The sequence below is a fragment of the Stegodyphus dumicola genome, chromosome 10 (assembly GCF_044657685.1).
Source record: "Stegodyphus dumicola isolate Sdum_Otavi_A_Nest chromosome 10, ASM4465768v1".
Taxonomy (NCBI): Eukaryota; Metazoa; Arthropoda; class Arachnida; order Araneae; family Eresidae; genus Stegodyphus; species Stegodyphus dumicola.
The window spans coordinates 112,305,604-112,326,646 of NC_140777.1; the positions used below are offsets into that span (position 1 = coordinate 112,305,604).

A 21,043-nucleotide genomic window follows, 5' to 3' on the forward strand; every position below is an offset into this window, starting at 1 on the left:
GGGCGGAAATTAATATAATTAACGGCTTGACATGTTGGGCAGGACTGGACATACGCCCTTGTTAACTTTTGCAGTTCAGGAAAGTAGACTGCCTCGCGTACGCGTTGGATAGTTTTTCGAATACCAGCATGAGAAGCTAAAGGGCTGTCATGGAGCTCTTGCAGGATATTTAATCTAAGACTAGCTGGGATAACAGGTCGAAATTCGTTGTTGGAATTCGTAGTTTTTGTGTAGAATAATAGACCATCTATTAGTTCGTAATGGGCCGCCCTCTTTCTTATCGCCACAATATCTTGGTGGCTAAAATTTTCAGGATCCTTCAAATACTCATAAATACTTCCAAACTCAGGATCCTTACCCAGTTCGGTTATTACAGTTTCTCGGGAATTTATTGTACACGCTGTCAGCATTGCAACTTTTACGGTATTACCCTGTTCGTCTAATTTAATTCGTGATAGGGCATCTGCTACGATATTTTCCTTTCCGGGGGTATGCTTGATTACCAGATTATATTCTTGCAGCTTGAGTGCCCATCTTATTAACCTTGGGGATAAATTTTTCCCGGAGTACAATCTAGTTACCGCCGCATGATCAGAATATACTGTTATCGGCGCCTTTCCAAAATAGACTCGGAACATTTGCACTGCTAACAGAACTGCAAGTGCCTCTCTCTCGGTCGCGGAATAGTTTCTTTGTGTTTGATTTAAAGTTCGGCTAAAAAATGCCACGGGCTGCTGATTTTGCGAAAGTACCGCTCCTACCGCATAATCCGAAGCATCCGCTGAAATTTCTAAATTTTCATCCTTTTCAGGAAATTTCAACACAGGGGCTTGCGTTAATGCTTGTTTTAATTTTTCGAAAGCACTATTGGCTTCGGCAGTCCACGAGAATCTTGCCTTTTTCCTTTTTAATTTTAACAATGGCTCAGCGATAGCCGCAAAATCTTTTATAAAGGACCTATAATATGAACAAAGTCCTAGAAAAGAAGAGAGCTTCTTTGCCGTGTTTGGAGTCGGATACTTTTGTACAGCGATTATTTTTGATTCATCTGTCTCGATCCCTTTTTGCGATATTTTGTAACCTAAATATTTTAATTCAGGGGCTGCAAATTTGCACTTTTCGACATTAACTTTTAGACCGGCCTCATTTAATAAAGAAAACACCTGTCTTAAATCCTGTATATGTTGGTCGAGATTACCACTAGTAATAATGATATCATCTAAATAGATAAATGTGGACTTTCCAAGAACAGGTCTTAACACAATGTCCATGCATCGCTGAAATGTTGCTGGGGCGCCTGAAAGGCCAAACGGCATTCGCAAAAATGCATAAGTGCCAGACTTGGTTATAAAAGCAGTCTTAGGCACGTCCTCAGGCCAGACCCCTATTTGAAAATAACCATTCGTTAAGTCTAAAGTTGTCATAAATTTGGTTGATTTTATGTTCCTTAAAATTTCTTCTATGATCGGTAACGGATATACCGGATATTTCGTTATGGAATTTAATTTACGGTAATCAATAGCGAATCTCCACCTTTTTGGATGCTCCAAAGGATAATCATTATTTTTCTTACATAAAACCACCGGACTAGCATAACTACTTGAGATAGGCGTTATGATATTTTTACGTAGCATATCGGTAATATGCCATTCTATAATTTTTTCCTTATTCTTATCATACCGGTATGGTTTTTGACGAACCGGCAATGCATCTCCGGTGTCAATACTATGGTTAGTAACCTGAGTAAATCCTGGAATATCACTAAATAAGGAAGCAAATTCACTTACCACTTGTCGGATTCTATCTTGCTCGTCATTAGGCAGGTGGTCAAGATTTAACCTTGGCAGTTCAACCTTTTCTACACGCACTGGTTTCATCGTCAGCTTAAGGGACGCTGCATTAAAATCCAGTGTAGCTTGTGCGTCTGAAAGAAAGTCTATTCCTAGGATTAAATTTGCTTGCAAATTCTTTACTATAAAAAACATCACCTTTACTTGTTCGTCCTTGATACGGATGTACAAAGGTACTTTACCTACGCACATACATTGTTCTCCTTGCGCCGCTAATACTGTTGTATTATCCGCATTATATATGCGGTATTTGCGAAAATACTTTCTAAAAAAGACTTCTGCCACACAGGAACACTGCGCGCCGGTATCCAGGAGTGCGGTGGCCGGGATATTATTTACCAAGACTTCAATCTTCGGAAGAGTTAAATTTTTCACCATTACTGTATTTAACTTGTAGGAAGAGGGGTTTTCGTGGCCTTCGGATTTCCGCACCCTCTCGTCAGCAGAAATCCGTTTTAGTTTAAATTATTTTTCCTTTCGGTGCTTTCCTTCTTTCTCCACTGGCCTTGAGACTTTTTTCCTGGGTTGCTATTGAACTGTCGACGTTCGCCGGCTGTTTTTGAATGCTCGGGTTTCCTTGCCCACTGATTCGCTTTTTCTCCGTAGCCATGTGCTTGAGTTTGCTGTAGTCTTGGCGTACCAAATTGGTTTCGCTGTTGATATTGGCGTCTTCTTTCGACGTCCGCCGTTCTTCTACTTTCAAACTGGATTGCTAGCTCAAATAACTTTTCCAGTGTAGTCGGATTTCTTAATTCAATAAAGTCTTGCACTTGGGGCAGTAACCTCGGCAAAATCACTTGAATTATTTCAGGATCCGGACGGTTTCCATACAAGAGCTTGAAAACGTGAATTTTTCTTAAAATAAAGCTCGAGAGGTGTTCCATTCTTTGTTGATATATACTGAAAAGTTCTGTTTCTAATTTCGCACGATCCCTTACAACAGGGAAGGCTTTTAGTAGGGCAGTCTTGAAATTTTCGTAAGTATAGGTGGGACTTCCTGCTTGACCCAAGAGACTTCTGCCGATACATTTGAACCAGTTAAGCGCTTGGCCCCTCAAAGCGCTGGTAGCTAAGGTAACTTTTTGAAACTCGTGCACGGGGTAGAGCATGAAGTGGTCATCCAATTTTTCCAAAAAACTGGTTACCTGTGAGTTTCAATTAAACGTTGCTTCTAGTTTCATCGAAGCGCGCATGGTCTGGACGATGTACCCAAATCCTTCCAGGGTGGCAGCTGGCATTTCTGGATTCTGAGCCGTTTCTGCAGGCAGCACAGGTTCTTCCTGAAACTCGGCCATGGTTATTCTTCGTCGGGCGCCACTATCAGGTTCAATGTTTCTTCTTACCTTCTTCGGAAACATACAATGACCTGACTAGAACAGAGAGCTTACTAAAGCTATGTTCACTAATTGTAGTAAGTAGACAGGATACAGACGAAGGGTATACAAAACCCTTTATTTTTCTTTATATACAATGACTTCCGTACTTCGGAATACAATGACCCTCCACTCGGGGTCTAACGTAAAAGATATCAAAATAAAACTAAACTCTAATTTAACTTTAGAATAAGATTGGCCTTATAATAACAGGAAGCGTATGTAGCACAGAGACTGTGAACACTACAATACGTTTAATTTATCAAGAGGATTAAAACCTCTGGCCTGGAAGGCAAATAGCAACTGCGTAACTTCTAAGGTAAGCGGCCTGCTTCGAACTCACTGCTTCCTCTCTTCTGCTTGGCAAAAAGGCCACACTTAAATACTTGGCGTTCGCCAGACAACTTTGTATAAACTCCTACACGCTTATAATTCTGGCAGGAAGTAGAAAATAAGAAGTGATAGTAAAGATTTAAAATAAAATAAACGTTAGTAAAACTTAAGATCCTTACAAGTTGATCAGCATACCAGATGGGCAGAAGCAGTACCTCTAACTAGCCTCTCCACCAAGTCGACTTGTGAGGAATTATTACATATTTTTTCAAGAACGGGTATTCCAAATGTAATTGCATGTGACAATGGAACAAATTTTAAAGCAGATTTGATTCAAGAATTTGAGAGACGAATAGGGGCCAGTCCTAAGTTTTCGACCCCTTGATATCCTCAAGCTAATGGATTAGTTGAACGGTTTAATGGTACTTTAAGAAGAATGTTGCATCATGTCATCAGAGAAGAAGGTAAAGGGTGGCATTTGCAAATTCCTTATGTATTGTGGGCCTATAGAGAAGTATCCAACTCAACAACTGGGGTGGCTCCATTTCAACTTATGTACGGCAGGGCACCTCAGGGACCTCTGTCGATATTAAAATCATCATGGACAGGGAAACGTGAAAATTTACAATTAGATGCAACTCCTGTTTATACATATTTACAAAATCTAAAGGCTAGGTTTGAGAAGGCAGCGGAGCAGGCAAAGCTCACAGCTAAAATTCAACAAAAGAAGACAGCACACTATCATAATTTAAGGTCTACCATAAAAACATTTAGGTGGGAGATAAGGTGATAGTCTTGATTCCCGATTCCAATAACAAGCTTTATGCTAGGTGGCAGGGTCCTGCAAATATATTGGAACAGAGAAGTTCTCACTCATTTGTAGTACAAATGCCCGATGGGACCAAAAGACATGTCCATCAGAATAAGATTAGACCTTATTTAGTCAGATCCCAAGCAGTAAATGTTATCTTTGAAGGGGAAGAAGAGTTTGGGGAAATTGAATCTATACCTGTCAACAAGGCAGAAAACAGTTTTTTCTGAATCTCTGGAAGGATTAGAAATGTCTAATTTAGATTCAGCCCAGAGGAGTAAACTTTTAGGGCTACTGAGGAAATATCAAACATTATTTACACGTCCAGTGCAACCAGCACGAGTAGGTACACACAAGATCGAACTTATTCCTACTGCTATTAGGAAGAAACCACACTGCTATGGAATACCCATGGCATACCGCAAAGCAGTAGATGAGCAGATACGTGAGTTGCTAGAATTAGGATTAATTGAACCTTCTGATTCAGAAATTGCTCATCCTATAGTGTGTTTGGCGAAAAAAGATGCTACAGTTAGAATGTGTATAGATTTTAGATCATTGAATGCTGTAACGAAAACTCCAACATTTCCCATGAAAGACATGCAGGAATTGATTTTTGTGGCGGGTGCAGCAAACTGGCTGACAAGCATCATCCTTCGAAAAGGGTATTGGCAAATCCGAATGGATGAAAAGAGCAAACCTTTGACTGCATTTGCAACATGTAATGGAGTGTACCAGTGGAGAACAATGCCTTTCGGCTTATCAGGAGCCTCAGGGACATTCCAAAAGGAAATGAATTGTGCTTTGCAGAGTCATAGTGATTATGCTCAGGCATATATAGATGATGTGGTGATTTTCTCGAAAACATTTGAGGAACACTTGAAACACATTTCTCTGGTTCTGGAAACTTTAGGAAAATTAGAATTTTCTGTACGTTTGGACAAATGTATTTTCGCAGCTAAAAAAATCAAATATTTGGGGCATATAATTGGAGGAGGCAAGCATGGTCCTGATGAAGAAAGGGTCAAAGCAATTAGAAAACTCGTCAGGCCAGTCACAAAAAAAGATGTGAGATCGGTTTTAGGATTAATGGGATTTTATCGATCTTATATTCCCAGTTACGCAGAAATGTCGGCACCATTGACAGAGTTGACGAAGAAGAGGCAAGCCAATATTGTTCTATGGGGGGAGTTGGAACAGAATGCTTTTAACAAATTAAAGGATACTTTGTGCCAAGTGACATCTCTGGCCACACCAAATATTGGAAAGCCATTTCAGATCCATTGTGATGCATCCAATTTGGCGGTAGGTTGCTGTTTAACCCAGATAGACGAGAGTGGTAACTATTGCCCTATTGCATTTGCAAGTGAAAAGCTTTCTCAAACTCAGAAAAATTGGGCAAGCATCAAGAAGGAAGCTTGGGCAGTCTTATTTGGCCTGAATAAATTTGATAAATGGATCTATGGGGCTCAGCTAGAAATTATAACGGATCACAACACTCTCAGATATTTGAATGAAACTACTCCTCCCAAATTGACGAGGTGGGCTCTGGCATTGCAGAAATGGAACTTGCGGATTAGTCATAGGCCAGGGATCCAGCACCAAAGTGCAGATGCACTCTCACGTCTGGATCAGATATGATATGAGTAATATAATTTGATTGTTTTTTCTTTTTCTTTGTTTATTTATATGATTATAATAATTTATTGCTTGTTCTGTTTTGTTTATTTAATACTGCACGAGGTTGATATTGTGTAAAAGTAATGTACAGAAAATTTGCTTGGATATTGATTAATGAAATACGTCCCAAAGAAAGGACAAATTTCATTCTTGGCAGGGGCGTGTCATGCACATACTAGGTAAGGGGATGCTACCGACCAAGCATGCCGCAAGAACAGTTAAGCCAACGATTTATAGCTGAAAGGAGAGAGGAGAAAATCTGGCAACGAGAAGAAGAAGCGTGTTTGATGCGAGAAGGACGGCATGCTCGTGTGAAAAAACAGTTTATCTGAAAGGAGAGGGGAAAATATCTGGCAACGAGAAGAAGAAACGTGCTTGATGCGAGAAGGACGGCATGCTCGTGAGAAAAAATTTGAAATTAGTTTGGCTATATTCCGAGAGTAAAGTTAGCGTTTTTTTTTTTTTTTTTTTTTTTTTTTGTTAAGAGCTGAGAGATGCAATGTATTACTTGTGCGTTTGATGTAAATGTGAATAAAAGCAATACTTTGTGAAAAGTTAAACTGTATTTACAAAATAAACTGTATTTACAAAATTAAAATATAGCTCATGTTATTGTTAAACCTGCATAAGTGTCCCAGTTTATTTCCTGCAAATAGAGTTGACTAATAACATTCATAAGTGGATAGAAACGAACCGACAAAGATGTTTCGATCAAAGGATCGATTATATGGCAACCCCGAAATCTTTGAACATACAGATGTCGCCACAATAAGAAGTAGAGCAGAAAACTATGAAATAATAGATAATTTATTGTTTTATACAAAATCAACAAACGAAAATTTTGAGTATAGACCAGTCATCCCAACCTCTCTTCGACTAAGCATTTTGAAGGAATTACACGACCGGCCAACATCGGGTCATTTAGGGGTCAGAAAGACTATAAAAAGGGTACGCGAGGCTGTATATTTCCCGCAATTATGCAAAATAGTAACTGCGTATGTCAGGTCCTGCAATAAATGTCAATTAATAAATGATATTAATTACAGCCCGGCCGGGTACTTAAATAGCATTCGCGCTACATTTCCGAATGAAATTTTAGGCATAGATCTTCTTGGTCCTTTTCCTCAGTGTGAGTTAGATAAAAATCGTTTTCTTTTAATTGTAATTGTAGATCATTTTTCAAAGTGGACAGAAAATGTTGCACTTAAACGCGCGTCAGCCAAAACAGTTGCAGATGCATTCTTACACAGGTACATTTTAAAATACGTTGCACCGATAAAAGTCATTAGCGATAACGGTAAACAAATCGTTGGCCAAATTTTTGAAAACATTTGCTCTGGACTTGGCATACGCCATATCAAAATGGTTCCGTATAGACCACAGGCAAACATCGCAGAAAGAGTTAATAAAAATATTGTAAAAATAATTCGAAGCTATGTTAGCACACATCACAAGCGCTGGGATGGCTACATAAATGAGTTAGCTTATGCTTTAAGAACGGCAAATCATGATACTACTGGAAAAACTCCAGCAGAATTATTTTTAGGACGTAAGTTAATTACGCCATTAGATAAATTTTTCTTTGTGCAACAAAGGGCAGAAGAATTTAAACAAAAAGATATACAGAAACTTATTGATCAGGCGGTTAAAAGTTCGGATGCGGCAATAAATAGACAGAAACTTTAATATGATCGAAAACGCCGTGAAGCAGATTTTAAAGTAGGGGATAAAGTGTTAAAGCGGAAATTTTCTTAATCAAGAGCCCCAGATAATTTCACTGCAAAATTGGCTCCAAAGTTTGAAGGCCTCTATGTAATACAGGAAATCAAGTTAGTCGTATTGTACCTTAACAATAACATGAGCTATATTCTAATTTTGTAAATACACATTATCTTTTCACAAAGTATTGTTTTTATTCACAATTACATCAAACGCACAAGTAATACATTGCACCTTTCAGTTCTTAACAAAAAATAAACCCAACTCTCGGAATACAGGAAAACTAATTTTAAATTTTTTCCCACGAACATGCCGTCCTTCTCGTATCAAGCACGCTTCTTCTTCTCGTTGCCAGATTTTCTCCTTACTTCTTTCAGCTATAAGTCGTTGGCTTAACTGTTCTTCCGGCAGGCTTGGTCGATAGCATCCCCTTACCGCGTATGTGCATGACATATACTGCTCACTAACTGGAAGAAAACACGAATTTTTGCTTTTACTGAAAAAAAGGGAACTGTGTCTGAGATCACTCGAAAAGCGAAAGATTTTTATTCAGAATCTACTCCAAAATAAGCGTGCTGTTTTGTATAATTATACATATTTTTATTTAAAAAATAAATGAAAATTAGCCTAAGCTGATACTTGAAATGCAAAACTTTTAGTTTTTCTGAAAGTCTACAACGTTTTAAAACGTTAAAATTTCTGAAACATTCATTCTCCCTTATGCTTTGCTTTTTAATGATACAGGAATATCAGGTACATAACACGTTTTTAAAAAAGGGGGAAAAACTAAATTAAAAAAAAACAGTTTTTATTTAAGTTTAAAAAAACGAATTTCTGCAATTTAAACCATGAGATCTATATTTTATTTCAAAACCTGATGTTGAAAAGATTATATTCTTTCTTATTGTTTCGCTCATTTTATGCATAAAACTTTTTATAGATGTAAAACTTACATCTGCATATTTTGTTTGAACATTTGAAATAATGATTCTTAAAAAAATCAGAATTTTATTTTGACTCAAAAACATTAGTATCATTTTAAAGAATAAAAACCTGTTATCGTATATCAGAACTCTTTAGTGAAAAGAGGTATGAATTAAAAAAAAAAAAAAAACGGAAAAGTAATAATATTCATTGCTACATGATACAAATTATAAATAAGACATATTTAATAATAAATGCTAATAAATAAATCAGTTTGAGAACTAAATGTTCTACTGGCATGATTTAAACTGTGATGGCGGACAGCGTTATGCATCGGTATATATTTTAGAAAGATCATGTTTTCTTTGCACACGAAGAATATCCAGCCTTGAGTAATTAATAAATTCAGTATTTCACAAGAAAGTTCCTCTGTTGGAATGGTGGTAGAGAAGCAATCTGTCATAGCCTTGAGCCTGGATTAGAATCTCAGACATGGCATGGATGTTATCATGCCATGTCTATTGATGACTACGATTGGGGAAAAGGGCATGGATGTTATCATGCCCTCTTTTTCAATCGTATAATCTATTGATATTGTGGTGCACCCTGAGCCATGTTCTCGGTGATGTGAGAGTTCTGTCTTTTCCGAGCATGCTCAATTATCAAAGTGTCCGGCGGCAGCTGGAAAAAGTATTCCATAATATATGCTTTTGCAAGTAATTCTTGCTTTATAAGAAAATCCCTTTAATAACAAAATTCAACCATTATATAAACATATAAAAACTTTTCACTAGAATTATGCCAGTAAGAAAACTTATTGGTTTTGCAAAGACAAAATTTATAGTAAACAATTGCAAAAGGATAATTATAAATTGTGCAAACCTAAGTACTTATTCTTCACATTCTCATTCTTATTCTTCACATTGCCCTTCTAGAGTTTTTATATCTATCAGATAACTTCAGTAGAAATTGCTAAATATCTCTTAGAATAGCAAGAAAGAGAAAATTATTCAGTAAAAAATACCTAATGAAATCGAAATCCAATTCATTGCAAATCTAAACTTTCGTATTTTCTAAAATGTTTTGCATAAAATCCAATGATGAAATTTCTTCTAGGAACATTGTACCCTATAGTTTAAGCAGACATATAATTACTTTATTTTGAGTTTGTAATAGTGTTACTATAAGAAGTTTCCGATGATCATTTTTTGTTGTATGAATCTCTACTTACTAAAAACTGTCAAACTTATGTACTTATATTTTATTGCATAAGTTTGATAGCTTTCTTCCTTTCTGTAGGTTATTCAAAGAAGAGGAATAGGATTTAGTTCTCCTGATTCTTTCTATAGGGACTGGAAAGAATACAAAATGGGATTTGGAAACGTTAACAATGATTATTGGTTAGGTAACAGCTTTCATTTCTCTATGTGGGTATATGCCTTTTTATTAAATACATTGTACATAGAATGACACAATGTCATGTAAAGATCTTATTTTAGTTTGACTTTCCTTTCCCTCCTGATTTCAGTTTCCTGCTGGAATGTTAATTTTAATGACGTAGTATTAAAAAATCTAAGTGTGTTCAGAAGCAGTATTTAAGCTGCGGTTTCAAGAGTTCGTGACGAGTAGTAGCGGAGTTAGTTCCGAGTTTATGCTGCGTGTTTGAAATAGCTTTCTAGTTAGTGTTAGCCACACTTTTCCGATTATATTGATATTCTAGGCTCAGCTTTGCTGTGTGCAGCCGATTTAGCGATTTGGATAAATAAGTAGTTAGTCGTTTAGCTATTCTAAACGACTATTTACATTTTCATTTACTTCATTTCGACTATTTCATTTACTTATATTTTACATTTTCATTTCTGTTTAAATTATTTAGCCACAAGGTGATGGTGAATTATGAACACCGAGTGAGTGCATCTTTTTACGTTAGTTTAAATAAAAAGGTTATTTTAACCTTCTTGTGTAGTATTTGTTTTTAAAAGACATGGCGAGAAATCGTTACGCAGTCTTTTCATGCAGGGTCAACTGTGAATGCTCCCGAAGAGAACACGTAGAGACAACATGCCTATAAACTTCAATCTCAAATTCTTTTTAAGTGCTTTTCTAATATAAGAAAATATGCATATTCAACTATGTAAAATGCTTGTTAATACTTCATATAAATAAGTTTCGTGTCAAAACTTTGTTTTAATTGAACTTATTGCATGTTCATATAATTATCACGGCCTTTAACATTCCTGTCTAACTGTAAACTTTTGGTAATTTGCGTGGTTCTTTCTTCATTGATTCTTTACATACATAGCTTTATTCAACCAGTTTGGGATGTAATATAAAAGTGCATGCATAACTAACCTCCCTTTTCCTATTTCAGGTAACGAGAACATATTTTCGCTAACCAATGAGGGACTTTACTCAGTTCGATTCGATATCACAGATAACCATAGGAAAAGCGTGTATGCTGTTTACGACATATTTGCAATCGATGATGAAAACAAAAACTATAGGGTACATGTCAGAGGATATAGTGGTGATGCAGGTAATTTTGCAATATATTTTTGTATACATCAAACTAAAACATAATATTTCCTGATTTCGATAAATTACGTTACTTTATATTTTTGGGGGGAAAAGCGGATTTCAGTTTTATTTGAATCTTTTAAAATGATAATAAATTAGCAGTTTTATTACCTAAAAAAACTGCTTCATTAACTGAAAAACTTCTCGTCTACCGTTCCTTTAAAAATCTTTGTGTTATGAACTCAAAATTAGAAACTTAGTTTGCAAAACCTGTGATATTTAGTCAAGTTTAGCTAACAGTTAAAACTTTAATTTTCATTTTTCTTTTAAGCCTTATTCATCAATTCCAGAGATTTATATAGATTTTATAAACAAGCATCTTAGCATAAATTCGACAGAAAGACTAGTAATCACATGACCTGTAGCATATAAATGTTTGGCTGTACAAGGCGGCTGTATGGCCCCTCTAGCATCCAATTCACTGTTCAATTGAGATAAAATGTTTTATTTCAAATTGTAATTATTTTCAATGTGTATTTTTCAAATTGTGAATTTGTAATTTGTAAAAATTTATTATTATTCAAATTGTAAGTTTTCTTGATTCAAATTATGTTATTTGAGCTAAAGATAAAAATATTTTAGACTTTATTAGAAGTATTTGTACTGTATCTTGTTGAACTGTATGCTTAAATAAATGCAGCACAGTCCAGGAGACATATTGTTGTTTTGTAATATTTTAATTCAGTACTCCATGTGGGCATTTAATTTATCGTCCCCAACTTATTCATGGGCCATTCATAGGCCTCGAAGAACTTCGAGGTTCAGACTTGGTATGTGAAGGAGCAGTTGGGCCTCGCTCCCTATTTTTTACTTTGTTTTGCGTTTTAGTCTATGTGTTATATGTTTGATCAGATAGCCTGGATCAGTAAAAGTAGGAAGCCAGTGTACCTCTGATTCAAAATACGGTTACGACCACGTGCAGTGCTGATAACGACAATGTGTTTCTGAGACGCCTTTGCCGATGCTTTACTTTTCTTCTTTTTTTCTCCTTTCTAGTAATTTCGTTCTCCTGATGAGGAGAAACCTTTAGCTGCCCTCGAAATCGATTGAGTGTTTTAATATATGTACGCTAAATACAAGGTTGTTATTGCGATTTTGATTGTCACATTGGCGTGTTTCTCTTCTATTCTAGGAGAGAAGGTTATTTCTAGATATCTTCAATTCTGTCATTTTATGGCAGATTGGAACTCTGCTGTACACTATGCTGGATCAGTATACGCCAAGATGGCCTAAATCGATCTATGCGGAAAATTCTAAATTTAAGATCCTGAGTCAAGCCATGAGGAATTGAATATTACCCCAGTGGGAAATTTTATTGAAAAGAAAAGAGATGCATGAACATAACATGAAAAATAGCAAAGTAGCTACATATAAGAGCAGAACAATTACATGCATTGATTTTGCAGTGTTTCACAATACCGGTACTACAAAGTGAACAAAATCGTCACTATCAATATCATTAATATCAGTTGTCTACATGTACAATACCGACTCACACCATTACGTATATTTTTAAGTAGAGCATTACCATGTTTCGAGATATATACAAATGAGCATTAGAAACTAACATTTAACAAGAAGAGAGCAAATTTGAATGCGTATAGGAACTATGACAAATGTGAAAAAAAAAAAGGACTAAAAGAAAATAAATCTGAAAATAAAGGAAAGAAATCTGGGAAAAACTGGATGCTGTTCTGACGCTAAGTCCTCTGTCTGTTTCTTCGATGTTTTATTTTTTTTTCCGTCATTACGAGAACTTCGTTAATTCTGAAAATAAAGAGTAGGTTACTAATTCAGAAGTCAAACAACAAAAATCAGCATTATATTTTCAAGTTTTCACAGGACTAGTTTCGATGGTTTTACCGAACCACCATTCTCAGCTGCAAAAGCGCAAATGAACGAGATAGGATACAATGATTAGGTAAGAAAGCCTGTACAGAAAATAAGCTAGTGGTGCCATCTGTTGATGAAACCAGAACTAAAACATAATTTCTTTAAAGGCCGAAGGCAAAGATAGATTGGAATTAGGATCGTTAACTAGAACAGAAAGATTTTTTTGAATGTAAAATGCCTCTAGAAAATCCAGTTCTCCAATGGAAGATGTTCTTTGAATAATTGATACATGAGGCATATGTTAGAAAAAAGGAAACACAATCTTCTGTTGCCCAACATTGTTGGTCCGAAAATCACACTTTCAATTTTTCTGCTGCCAAAATTATTCAAAAAAACATCTTCCATTGGAGAACTGGATTTTCTAGACGCATTTCACATTCAAAAAAATCTTTCTGTTCTAGTTAACGATCCTAATTCCAATCTATCTTTGCCTTCGGCCTTTAAAGAAATTATGTTTTAGTTCTGGTTTCATTAACAGATGGCACCACTAGCTTATTTTCTGTCCAGGCTTTCTTATCTTATCTAATCATAATATCCTATCTCTTTCATTTACGCTTTTGCAGCTGAGGATGGTGGTTGGGTAAAACCATCGAAACTAATCCTGTGAAAATTTGAAAATATAAGGCTGATTTTTGTTGTTTGACTTCTGAATTAGTATTTGTTCGGCGTGTTATTGTGTCTTAAAGAATAGGTTAGTTATAGAGATTTTCCATTCTCTCACTTTTTGGCGGATTGCTTTATTTTTATTGATTAAGGATAATGTGCCCTTTCTCGGTCACATAGGAGATTACTATATGAAGTCAGAAATTTTCATCCGGAAGAACGTTTCACGTCTTCTTTTTCTTCTGTCCGGAAGTTAGCAACTCAGTATCATTAAGCTTCCGGCACCATTTCATGTGTCATGTGTTTTATTATAGTCGTAGCATAGCTGAGACCCATTTCTTTCACTGGCGGAATGTTACCTATCTGCAAGTTTGTTTTCTGGACATTCCAGAGAGCAATGTTGGGTTTACTGGTGAAAGATCCATTTGCGGTATTTCCATGCCTACATGAGGGCGTACGGGACATTCTCGATAACTCTGCAGAAGTTTAGGTATACTTTCTGCATCTGCAAGGCTAGCACTTGCGTGTAATACTTTTGAAAGCAATAGAATGATTTCATGATCATTCTATGATTGTGATTGATATTTTTGCAAAGTTACCTGTAATTTTTCCTTGAAGTAAGTAATTTAGAGTATTTTTAAAGAAGAGTATTTCGAAATGATCCTTAATAAAATAGCTAAACAGATGCACTGAGAAATATAAGTGTTTTGTAGTGTTAAAGTACGTGATATGCAAGTATATATTCATTCAAAAATATACGTATTATAAGTATGTGAAAATGTCGAATAAGATAATTGAGAGTATTGATAAGGAAGGTCGCCAGCTTATAAATAATATCAATAATTTTGAAACCGCTACAGGTAAACAAATAAAATGTATAAATTACTACAAAATTTGAAAATAATGCAATTTTAAAATATAAATTTCTAGTTCTCAAAATGATCATTACTCGAAACAAAAGTATGAAGTAATAAACGAACAGATACATGGAAAACCTTGATTTCCATATAGTAATCCATGTAGTAGCTTCTTCCTTTTATATTTTTGTTTATTAGCAGTGGCTGACACATATATGTTTTCAGTCCGTGTTTGTTCAACCACTTTAAAGCAGCTTTATAAGCTCTTTCTTCATTCTTCAAATATGCCTTCGTGGTGTAATGCTAGCACACTCAGCGCGTATTCGAGAGGTGCAGGTCCCAGTCCTGGCGAGGCAACTGATTATTTTTCATGGCTCCTGCTTCAAAATATCATGAGTGGCGCTCGAATTAAAAGGTGTTAGGCAATATTTCATCACCACCCAGGATTTGGCGATTGCGTCCCCTAATCCCCAGTCTCCCTTTAAAAGGAGCAATAGATGAGATATTTTCTCCCCCTTCCAGCATGGCTTTGTTGTGTAATGGTAGTACACTCGGCACGTATTCGAGAGGTCCAGGTTCGAGTCCCGCCGTGGGCATTGTTCTTTTGTCATGTCTCCTGGTTCAAAATAACCTAATGACTCTACAGATTGTTCGGGAAGAAGGCTGTACGTTTTATTAATAGTCTTCTAAATTTATGAAAGTGCCTGCATTCATTTGAATGTATTTTAAATTTCTGCATTGTATAATATTTTGCTCATTTTTATTTGGTGCAATTTATCTAATAGCATTATTGTATGTTTTCTTATGATCAAATTTACAATCATTTGTCCCTTTGTGTTTATGTCATGTGTTTTATTATAGACGTTTCTAACATTTGAGGGCTGAAGATAGCTCAGTTAGAGGCTAAGATATGGGCTAAAAATCTCTTGATGGACCTTAATGAAACTTTTTGCTGCGAAGTTCCGATATTTGGTAATATTCTGCAAGTTTGTTTAAGAAAACGCATTTTAGAAATCTGAAGCAATTTTTCTCGAAGCTTCTGGAAGTGTTTAATCACTCCTTCAACTACGATTGTACTAGTGTCAAGGGCCAGTCCATTTATTTGAATAGTTTTTCTTACAGTAATGCGATTTTACTTTGGAGTACTTTTGCTTATCTGTGATATTTCTCGCGTTTTAAGGAGAACTTGTCTCATTTCTATTTTTCTCTTTGAACTAGTTATAGCTGTTACCTTTCTGAACAAGCTATAATGTTATTCAACAAAGTGTAATTTGGAGTAGCTATTGGGCTCTTTGAGATATAAGCCACAATAATCTGTGTCAGATTTGAAGATCGGTTTAAAATTAGGCAAAAGAGAAGGCTTATATTTGGAGTAGATTTTAATCAAAACTTTATCAATTTTAAGGTTTGATTAAAATCTACGCCAAATATAAGGTTGCCGTTTTGCCTTTTAAGTTTAATCTTGATGCATTCCTATTCTCTCTTAATCTCTATGAGTGCTTTTTACGAGAAATAGGAAGACTATAATGAGTATGACTTACATAAATCTCTCTAAAGCAAAGAATTCGATAGAAGCGACTCTTACTAAAATGAAGAAAATTTTTGTATCCGCTATCTCCCAGAGAAAAGGATTTATAGAAGCAAATGTTACTTAAACGAGAGAAAGTAGTGCCGTTATTGAAGAGAAACTTCTGATATTGTGAACGAGAAAGTAGCCACTACATAAGTGAAATTGAGAAAGCGATACGAGTGAGAATCATGAAATTAAGATCATAAAATCGTTTGTGAATTAAGAATTACTTCAGTGTTAAAAAGAGAATAATAATAATAATGATAAATAAATAAAACAAGTAAATAAATAAAAAAAATACACAGGTTACAGAAAACATTTTTGGAGTCAGATCAATCTGTCAATGTCATCTGGGTGACTAGTCTCGCCAAATCATTCGTAATCACACCGCCAGTTAACCATCTTAACTCATTATCATGATCCACCTATATGAGGGAAAATTCTGATGGAATGTGTTTACAAGCTTCAAAGTCTTATATGTGGCCGCTGCTTTACGAGGAGGCACTGCAGGTAGTTTGCGGACGCTTCTGATAAAAGATCTTTCAGATATTGACGCTTTAGTTAATATTTTATAGTTGCGGTTTGGGAAAACAGTTTTCAAAATATGATGGTAGAATGCTGGTGAATACTCAGAGACTAAAAGCAGAAAAGACCATTTAAAAGTCATCAAAAGATTGATTCAGGTAAACATTTTCGGTTAGTTTTGGTAAATTTGATATATCGATATTATTTCTGACACTATAAGGGTTCCTCACGTAAGCAAATATTTTGAATAACCGATAATAAAAATTTGAAGCTTGCTTTAGTGAAAGCTTCTCAAATTGTGGGTTCAGTTCAATTTCACCTTTCCATACAAAGATTGGTTGCAATAGTTCTCCTACGGGTAAAATGTTTAAATGAACTTCGCACTTTTCCTGGCAGAAAATGATAGAAATTAATGCCAATTCTATCCTTGGTAAAAGGAAAGGGAGTTTTCTAATAGAAAAGTAACTTTATAAAATCATTGTTTTTTTTTTTTTTTTTCAGTTTAGTAATCATTCAAATAGAGAATACCACCGAATGATTTTGTAAAAGATATTTAGTGTATGTATTTGTCTTAAAATTTATTATTATTCTTTTTTAGGGAGTGGCATGATATTGAGCGATGATCGGTCTTTCTCTACGAAAGACAGAAAAACTGATATAGATGTTGCGGAACATTGCGCAATGACAAGACAAAGTGGCTGGTGGTTTAAAGATTGCACTGATGTTAATCTGAACGGCTTGCACATGCCTGGAGTTGAGGATAAAAGGAGCATGTATTGGTTCAAGTGGCAAAAATACGTAGGAATAAAATATTCTACAATGAAAATAAGGCCCAAGAATTTAAAAAACTTCATTTAGAGTACTGTACTGTTTTATAATTAAAATTAGTTTAAATTTGCTTGTTCTCATACTAAATGTTTCTATACGTTTTGAGTTTAATAGTTTATATTTTCAACAAAGTGAACGAAAACATATTTTAGTTAAGCTTAAAAACTGAAATGTTTCGTGAAGCTGATTACAGTGATAAATTAATTTATTCAATTACCGATTATTTTATATATATTATATTTATATAATTACACTCTACTGAAGAAATAACTGACGAACTTCATGAAATTAGCAGTTAATTTTTCAATAGAGTGTTAATATTGCCGATCATTTCTAAAAAATAGCCTTTTTAGCTTCAGTTACATTAAGGGAGAAAAGAGCACGCCAAAGTAAAACTTAAAATTAGATAAAACGAAAACCTTGCATTTGGCATAGATTTTAATTTAAACGCTATCATTTAGAGGACGAATAGGTACAGGTGCCTCTTATTCAGAAATCTTATTTACAAAAGGGTAATTGATTCAATAAAATACAGCCACAAATAATTAACCCCAAGTTCGGTAAGATAACACAATTTAAAATTTCCTTTATCTCTTCTGTCGTGGATAGAAAACATAATCGCAGATAAACACATACCATAGCTAAAAAATGATTTTTGTACAAGTTCTTAAACACCATATTGACATAGTAAGATCATAACCTACGTACAAATAAAGACTTTGTCCTAAACTCCTGAATAAATATTTACATTCAAAAATTTAGATTTAGACAATCAACTCTACAAACTAAGAGGAGGTGAATGGTACTTACTTGAGCGGATTTGGGGAATCCGGAATGTGAAACAAGCTTGCGCGTTGCTGAAGGATAACACGCGAAGGGTTAGACTGCAAATGAATTAATTTAACTTATCCTAAGAAGTCACTTATAGTTTTTAATAATGTTCGTTATTATTTGTAGAGTGGAGCCGTTTTCTCCATTTTCTCCGTTCGTATGATACTTCGTAGACAAGAACACAGAACCGAATCCTTGAACATCATCTGTCAGAAGCCGCTATTCGAATTCGGTAGCCTCTCAAGAAAATAATACGTCTCCGTCTAGAACAATCTCTTATAATACTTCGCAAACAGGAATACAATGCCTGGAGAATCGCACAGCATCAGTCGGTGCCAGAAGCCGATATTCTAAACCGCTAAATTAGGAAATTGAATGCTCACGCCCCTTTTTTAACTTCCTTCACTGATTAAAGAATACTCCTGAAGACAGATTTTCAGTTGATCATAAATTAGGTATTCCTTTGCATTACACACGCCATGAGAAGAACACCGCCCAGAACATGGAATTTTCTTATCAGGGAAATTTTCATCACGTGTCTCTCCTTCATCAATACTAAATCATTCAATGCAGCTGATAATTTTCCACGAGGCCTGTACGTCTTCAGTAGTTTTTCCTTTATTTCGCACATGCTCCAGAATTATCACCATATTATTCTCATCTCCGTCCTCCATTTTCACACCGTTCTACTCATTATTATCCGCAAATTTCTTTCCTCCTTTTTTTCCTTTTCTTCTGCACATTGCTAAACTAAGAGGGGTGAGAGACCCACGGAGCTGTCGCCCCGGGATGCAGTCTTTCAAAATTCGGAGTAGAATTAAGCAAAGTCCTACTCTCACCTGTATGGTACTCAAGGCTTTTGCTAACGACAAGCTCAATATTGCCTTCATGCCACGCCGAATTTCGTGATCTTTCTGTAACATCAGACAAGCGAGTTTAGTCACGACGACAACAGCCATACTGCTTAACTCAAAGCAAAACCAAAAGTTCAAAAATCTCTCAAAAGCTTTCTCTAGTTTGACAAAATCTTTCCTATTTAATTCCAGACCTACTTATTAATTAAAAGCCATCTTCTAACGCAACCAAGCCTCGCCTTGATTTTGAAACGATGTTTCTCCATTCTTTGGAACTCCACATTCGAGAAGTTTCCCTATCCTTTGAGAATTTCTGGAATCCGCAGCTTAACAAAAGTTAAACAGACAGAAATGAAGATGGCTAGTAGATTTCAAGACTAGAGAATTCACGCAGCCAATTCATGAATTAATGAATAACATTGAATATCAAGAATTCACAGTGAATGCTCGTAAGCATAACATTGTGATTTTTAAGGGTTCTTCCAGGAGATTTTCTTGGATCGGGTTTGTTTGTGTGTTTTAACCGCGTAACAAGTAATCATTAATACATTTAAAAGTAAAAATAATAAATCTTGTATAATAACGACCTCCTTAAGCAAACTATATATACTACTTTGTGAAGAATCTGATAATAAGGTTCGTTCAAAAGGCCGATTTCGACTGAAAAACTCATTTTTTTTTTTAATTTAATATTTTTTAAGGCCATATTCTTAGCAATCGAAAACAGCTTTTCTCTTCTTGATATGTTGATTAGAAGTGGAGATATGCACGTTTTTCTGAGATACAACAGACCGGAAGTAACTGTCTGCCACACCGGAAGTTAAAGTTTAAAGGACAAATTAAAGGTGCAACTTCCACTTTTTTTCTGTGTTATATATAAATTAAATAATTTTAAGCCTTTCGATATGTTTGGAGAATCTGGCAAAGTATTTTCATTATGTCTTTTCTCTTTTATGTTTGGCAACAACGTTTCAAACTTATTGTCTTGTTTACATTGAGATTTCGGTATTTCGGTGTACAAATTTCCTGCACTAATTTATCAGCTAAAGATTCATTTTTCTGCACTTTTTTTATTCTGTTTAATAATCGAAAGTTCGAGAATGCCAAAATTTATACGTATTCATTCAATAAAGAGAAAATTTTACAGCAACTAATACACTAAATATCTGACTGCTGATGCTGGTAATCACAATGAAACTGAAACATCTGTCTATGAAATTATCTGGAACATTTATGGCAAATGAAAAAAAGTGATTTTGATGAATTAAAAGGCAATCATAACGTTGAGGTTTCTATTCTATTAAATGTTATACTCTCACTTTGTCACATATAATGCAGAAGCATTTTTAGTGAATATTTGTGTATATAATGTCATGTAACAATCTGAAAACATTAAACGTAATTTTTGATTAGTTGTTTTTTTCATAATTTCTGTTCACGGCAACCATGATAACTCTAAACGTTCATTATAGAATCACTTGAAATTTTGCACACACGTTTTATACATTATTATGCATAATGTAGACTAGCAGTTAAAAATTAATCCCATAGAATTTAAGTTACACTATTTTTTCTTCAATAGCGTGGGTATTTTTTAAAAAAATTTAGTGTTTACTGACATATTTGACCATATTTTGCTAGTGAATCAATATTTTCAAATTATTCTGGTTCAATACATGTTTCTAAGTAGTATGTATAAAATAAAGCCGAAAATCGATTTTTATCAACAATATTTTCCTGTCAGTGATGGTTGATATTTTTATTAATTTTGATATAAAATTTTCAGTTTTTTGCGTACATTTCTCAAAATAATGA

At 35.0% G+C, this 21,043-nt stretch overlaps 1 protein-coding gene across 2 annotated transcripts in view; it reads left to right on the forward strand.

Moving 5' to 3' along the window:
• The window catches only part of LOC118205355 (techylectin-5A-like), a 42,871-nt gene extending 22,231 nt beyond the window's left edge, over positions 1-20,640 (forward strand). For both annotated transcript variants that reach the window (XM_085825387.1, XM_085825388.1), the window contains exons 4-6: positions 9,990-10,095; positions 11,062-11,226; positions 17,314-20,640. In XM_085825387.1, the coding sequence (XP_085681513.1) occupies positions 9,990-10,095; positions 11,062-11,226; positions 17,314-17,573 (531 nt within the window). In that variant the 3' untranslated portion in view covers positions 17,574-20,640. The remainder of the gene's footprint in view (positions 1-9,989; positions 10,096-11,061; positions 11,227-17,313) is intronic.
• Positions 20,641-21,043: the final 403 nt, after the last annotated feature.